Source organism: Bombyx mori, chromosome 15, assembly GCF_030269925.1.
Source record: "Bombyx mori chromosome 15, ASM3026992v2".
NCBI lineage: Eukaryota > Metazoa > Arthropoda > Insecta > Lepidoptera > Bombycidae > Bombyx > Bombyx mori.
The window spans coordinates 11,690,796-11,696,795 of record NC_085121.1 but is presented as its reverse complement, the minus strand read 5'-3'; the positions used below and the strand labels follow the sequence as shown (position 1 = coordinate 11,696,795).

The window sequence follows — 6,000 nt, the reverse complement described above, 5'->3', positions numbered from 1 at the left end:
CACCTAGGTACGTTCAAGACTCAACTTATTTCTTTGGTTGAGCAGTGACTATTTAATTGGAACTATGTTAAAATTCAATCTGAAGTTCGATTTTGTCCCTATTTACCCCATTTTACGGTAGCTTCTCAGGATCCCCCAAAAAGTTCACCAAAAAAATCTTAGTAAATGGCTACCATTTTACCGAGGTTATATTTCATCCAATATCATCTCATCTCATTTCATTTAATTTAATCCCAGTTGATTAATGTCTCAAATTAATCATCATTTCATTTCACTCCATATTATCTTTTTTCATAAAAATAAGGATATATAAATTAAAATAAGACATGACCTAAAAGTCCTAGTTACCAGATCACAAAATCCCTAAAAAAAGTAAGTTATCTGTTATTGTTGTTTTGATTTCATTCACGTCGAATAAGTAGGTACCTACATACCTACCTAGTTCATAGTTTATATTGTCTTTCGTTGAATAATTGACAGTAAGAAGTGCGACAAAAATAATGAAAATGTACATTTGAAATAAAATTTTTAGGCTTATTTCAACTAAAAATATTTAAATTTACAATATAAATTACGTGGTGCAGATAGAAGTACCGATTTTATTACTTCTCTCCGACGAAATTTACCGAACTGAAAGTAAATTTTCATCCCTGCTTAGAGATTCTATGTGCTGTATTTTCAAAGATAAGATTAGTATTGATTGAAGATTCGTTGGGCTTTTTGTGTAGATAAATCATATACTGTTTAAGATTTGAAGTAGGTGCATTAATCGACCTTATCGTATGATTACCGCTGCGCTGAAATTGCGGTATTTGTGTACAATCTGGAATGAATTGATTTAACGAAATCAGCATTGGAAGATAGCTGCCGCTCCATAGCCGAGGTGTACAAAAATGTAAGTAAAACTTTGTATATCGATGTTTTTGTTTGAGAGTAACCATACATTCTGATCGATATTGTAAATGAGTGAACATGTCAAAAATAACAATTATTAAAAATATAGTGCTAGCTCAAAGCATCTAAACCTTAAATAAATATATTAACAGGAATACACGGACTGTATCATGTAAGCTAACTTCTTAATTTTTTGTCAGTTAAATGCCTGTGATCTTCAAAATATGTTAAAACAGCTGATCTCATAGAAAACTAATACCTCATTTATTTTAACAACTAAATTACATACATGTAGTATTATTTCGGGTGGAAACTATTCTTCTCTTTGGTCTATATTTTGTTTGCTCAGACTTGGAAAAACTTCTGGATTATTAAGGATGAACTAAATGTACCAGGCTTAAAATTAAAAACAAATACATTTGAAAATTGTTACATAATAATGAAATACATATCAAGGGGTGAAAGGCTATTTGGCTTAAGCTACATTTTTGCAACTTTATTGGTATAACACATTTAAAGTTTAAAATTTGAAAGAAATATTATAACAAAAAAATCTTCAGCTATTTGATTAGAGTAAACTTAATTGAAGTTCAATTAAAAACATCAAACTGTTGATGCTAAGATCAAATAAAATGCATCTTTAACTATAAATAAATATTGCGTTTTTGTTTGCAGAGGGTTGTTTATTGGAATTATATATATCGACGCTTGAAAGGCAAACGTGACTAAGCAACAATAACTGCTTTGTACATAAATGATAGGCAATAACCATATTTGATGCGCAAAAAAAATATATTTCTAGGTCTATTAAAATCATTTCAATCCTACAGCTACTACCTAGATTCTACTACAGCTAGATTCATTAAAATAATTATTTTTCTTCAGGTATTTCAACTTTAAATTACTACTGTAAAGTTCACGCATTGTCGATTAGTCACATTTGCCTTTCGCGCGATCGAGCGTCGATATGATAACTGCTCAATAGACCAATTCCAACCTTTTTAAATAATAATTTATCTTATAATCTTGGCAGCCAAAATATGATAATGAAACAGACATATTATAATCAATTGAACACTTATTCATATTTCTTACTGTAAGTGAAAAGACTTCACTTGAGCCCTCAGACCATTGTAAAGAGAACATTAACCACCATCAAGACCAAAGTCTCAATCTCAATGTGGATGCAGCTGTCTTATTTTGTCTGGTTCAAATTAAAATGGATGGTTGCTTAGACAAACAGACCAGATGGCTTACCAGAATTTACTTTGTATTAATAACAAAATTTGATTTGCATAATAAGTTTGTGAATATTGTTAGACGTCATTGTATTTCTTACAATAATAGGTAACCACCACAGTAATGAAAAAAAAGGAAAAAGGGGTATTGTAGCTATTAGTTTTGAAAAGTTAAATAGTGCAATGAAAAAGATTTAAGTACATTGAAGTAAAAGAAAGTGTCACAATTTTATCTGTGTTTGTCTTCACTGTGTTTATAATAATTCTTAGTCACAAGAATGATAAATATGTCAGGGAAAAATTACAATACAGCACATGGCAATCAAATGTGTTTGTATTTTTTTTATAAATCTTGTTCAGGAAGACTAGTTAATTTGTGCTATTATGAGAGTGTGCTATAAAGCATACATTAATTAACCACATTAAATGAAAAAAAATGAGTTGTTGATGGAAACAAACAATGTTGACACAGTGGTCAGATTGATGTCTTATCGTGACATAAATTAAAGGTTATCTCGAATGCCTGTTTATCACTATATATTTTCTCTTCAACACTTGTTAATGTGTAAACATCAAATACTGAGAAAGCTAACATCTGCTAAGGTTGGATGTTATAAGTATGGTTGACATATAACTGATTTTGCAAATGGTGCATTTTAAATAAAAGTTTTAATGAAGTTTAATAGGCTTCATGATTGACATTCACACACATTATAGTTACTAATTCACAAATTATTCTATTAATTTCTATAATGCATAAAAAATAGTTTACAGTAACAATAAATGAATAACTACGAAAAATACATTTCTTCCTTTTAATATAATCAAAGTTTTATTAGTGGTGAGCCACAGCGTTTTTTTTTTCCTACCTAAGCTGATATCCTTGAGAGGCTATTTCAGCGTAACCGTGGCTAGTAGGTGAGCTCACGGGGCTCAAACCTGACGATGATGCTAACACGAACCCTAGCAAGAGCCGTGCTTCGCAGAATCTACAACCGGATCGGAAACGCGACCCACTGAGAAGATCCGGCGAGAAACTCAGTGGGCTGTGTCTGAGAGTTAATTTACTCGTCGAGCCCTTCGTCGCAATCGACGGGTTCGACGAGAACGGTGACCGGTGCTTGAAGTACCTAAAAGCACCGTTAGTGGATCGGGAGGATCCGAGATGACGTGTTTTGGGCGACGTCGACTGCTTTCCATTCTGTCCGCAGGATCGGGAATGAGCCACAGCGTACTAGCCAGGTGAGCTAATAGCCTAGCTAATGAGCTAGTGGAAAGTGGTTATCATGACTTGTGATACTGCTAATGGCAGAAGCACAGTCAAGCTGCTGCCTGCTGTAATATATCTGCCTATGCACTCAATGAAAGTTCCAGTATTGACTTTATGATTTCCATAGGCTCTATAATATTTACTGCGTAATACCCTGTGAATCATGAGCTTGCATGAACTACGACTTCAGATTTGTCAGATATTGGCCAGTTTTTTTCAAAATCAATGGTATATTGCCATGGCAAGTCATGGCATTTTTATTCAATTTATAAGTAAATCACAACTAAAATTGGTGTACTGAACTTTTATTGTATGATAAATAATAATCACTAGCTAAATTGAAATAAAATTAAATGTATCTTATCTCAGCCCTGTTTTTTTTTTGTCTGATCAGAACAGATGCCATCCTGTTTATATTTCATTAATGTTGAGATAAGTAAGTGAGATAAGTAAGTCATTCATGTTATAACTAAAAAACGGAAAACAATTTTAATTATACTTTCACCACAAAAAACGTGAATATGTCCAAAAATTCATATCAATTAAGGTGAAATAAAACTCGTAAACAAAACGAAACCAAACACGTTTCTTAAAATTAGGCGGATAACGTAAATAAATATAGAAAAAACGTCAAAATTACAAATTCCCATTTTAGTTTTCCAGTGGGATTCTGATGAGAACTTACACAGTTATCTTAGTTGTTTCGAACACTACATTGAGATTTTATGCTTCAGTGGATACCAGGATATCAGCCCTAGACGATACTTTGTAATAACAGTACTAGTAGCAAGATATTTCTGGATAGGGAGCAAAATAATTCAGGCAACATTATCAACCTTGATATCACGACAGCTCTGTCAATAATGTTCGACTGCAAAGAAAATACCTTTCCTTCTAGGAGTTGTGCTGTCTTATAACAGGCCAATTCTGTCAAAAGAAAAAATCGAAGTCAGTTCTGCCACTACGGAAGTCCGATGATAGTTTGGCTCATAAGTTTTAGTTGTAACGTTAGCTTTTATAAAGTTTAAGTTCACTGTTTGTTTTCCAAATAAAATAAAATAAATAAAGAGTGGGAAAGAGAACTGATCTACTAGCCTAGTAGATCAGTTCGCTTTTGGCCTAGTTCTCTTTCCCACTATGAGCCAAACTGTCGTCCAAAGCTGAATTGAAGGTCTAGTGGGCTCACAACGTGAACGACGACGGAGTAACCGTATTAGCAAACACACCCATGTGTGTTAGCCCCTTGACAGATATCTATATCACATAAGGTTAGACGGAAACTACCGCCACCTATTCAGGCCTTAACATATCCCTTGAACAACACCCATAAGAAAGTAAGTCCGCGTGAGACCGTCCATCTGCAGTCTATCTTAAAGCATAACTTGTTGGAAATTTCTGATTACAGGCCTATCGCAATAACTTATTTGCTATTTAAGTTAAGTAAATGAGTTGTACCGAAGCCTGAACTTCTGTAAAGCTCAGAGAATCGCGAACCTATTAGTGTCCAAAAGCATAGTTTTCGGTTGGTCATACGTATGTATGAATAACCAGCTCACAACCGACACCGCGACAGGCTGATATTTTTAAAAATAAGGGCATGTTATATACTTTTTTAAATTATGTACTAATAATTTTCTAATAAAGGCCCCGATATTGAAGTAATCATCTTACGGTATCCCCGAGGAACTGAAAGTATATTAAATAATTTTTGGATGTCCTGAGCATTAAAAACTATATAGCTATATATAGCTAACCGGTTACAGCCGGTTCACTCAAAAGATAAATCCATTTGTCATGTGGCAGTGATTTCAAGGGGCATATATTGCAATGTATTGATTGCAGTGCAAACATTTGAGACGACAGGCGATATTTCACGACGAGCCCGGTATCAATCAATATAAATTAGTCATTATTATAGTATACCAATAAACATCCTTGATATTATTGTATGTAAATTTAATAATTAGTGAATAAATGTATATACCTAGTATATTAAATTATACTAAAAGTGTCTAGAAGAAGCGTGGAACTTTTCTAAATACAAAAGTTATATTTAATGGCCTAGAGCTTTTAAAATTTCGTTCGCTCCAGACGGGCGTCATTTACGTTTTGTCTGGATGTTCCGTGGAACTTGAAATGCATGAATGTAGGTAGCTTATAACGTATGCCGATAATATCGTGCACAACAAACACATGTACGCAACTAGGTCCAGGCCTGTCAGACGAGTCTGTGTACAAGTCAAGGCCGCGGGAAATGCGAAGTAAATACTCGAGCCGTGGAGCGTTTTAATTTAGCTGTTAGCTTAGGAAGACTGTCTGCATTCATATTAATGTTATGCCGGCAAACAGTTATACAACTTTCTGTGCCTTTGTGCGAATCATGTTGGGGTTCTCGAAAACAAATTGGATCCATTAGGACTTTGGATTTATCCGAAAAATTACATTGTTATCATTGAAATTCGGCAAAAACATTCCTTTGGTTGTGTTCCAAAAATTGTATACGCTGTCTTTAAGTGTACTCAATTGTTCTGTGAGAATAGTGTGATAGATTTATACATATTATATCAAGGAAAACCGTGACGGAACTAAATTTTTTTA

The 6,000-nt window shown here is 33.7% G+C and overlaps 1 protein-coding gene across 6 annotated transcripts in view; it reads left to right on the top strand.

Moving 5' to 3' along the window:
* The first annotated feature begins 391 nt into the window (after positions 1–391).
* The window catches only part of oxr1 (oxygen resistance gene 1), a 121,278-nt gene continuing 115,669 nt past the window's right edge, over positions 392–6,000 (top strand). For 3 of the 6 annotated variants that reach the window (XM_012689030.4, XM_062672281.1, XM_062672279.1), the window contains exon 1: positions 392–895. In XM_012689030.4, the coding sequence (XP_012544484.1) occupies positions 894–895 (2 nt within the window). In that variant the 5' untranslated portion in view covers positions 392–893. The remainder of the gene's footprint in view (positions 896–6,000) is intronic. The other 3 variants (XM_062672283.1, XM_062672280.1, XM_062672278.1) reach the window with 1 other exon arrangement.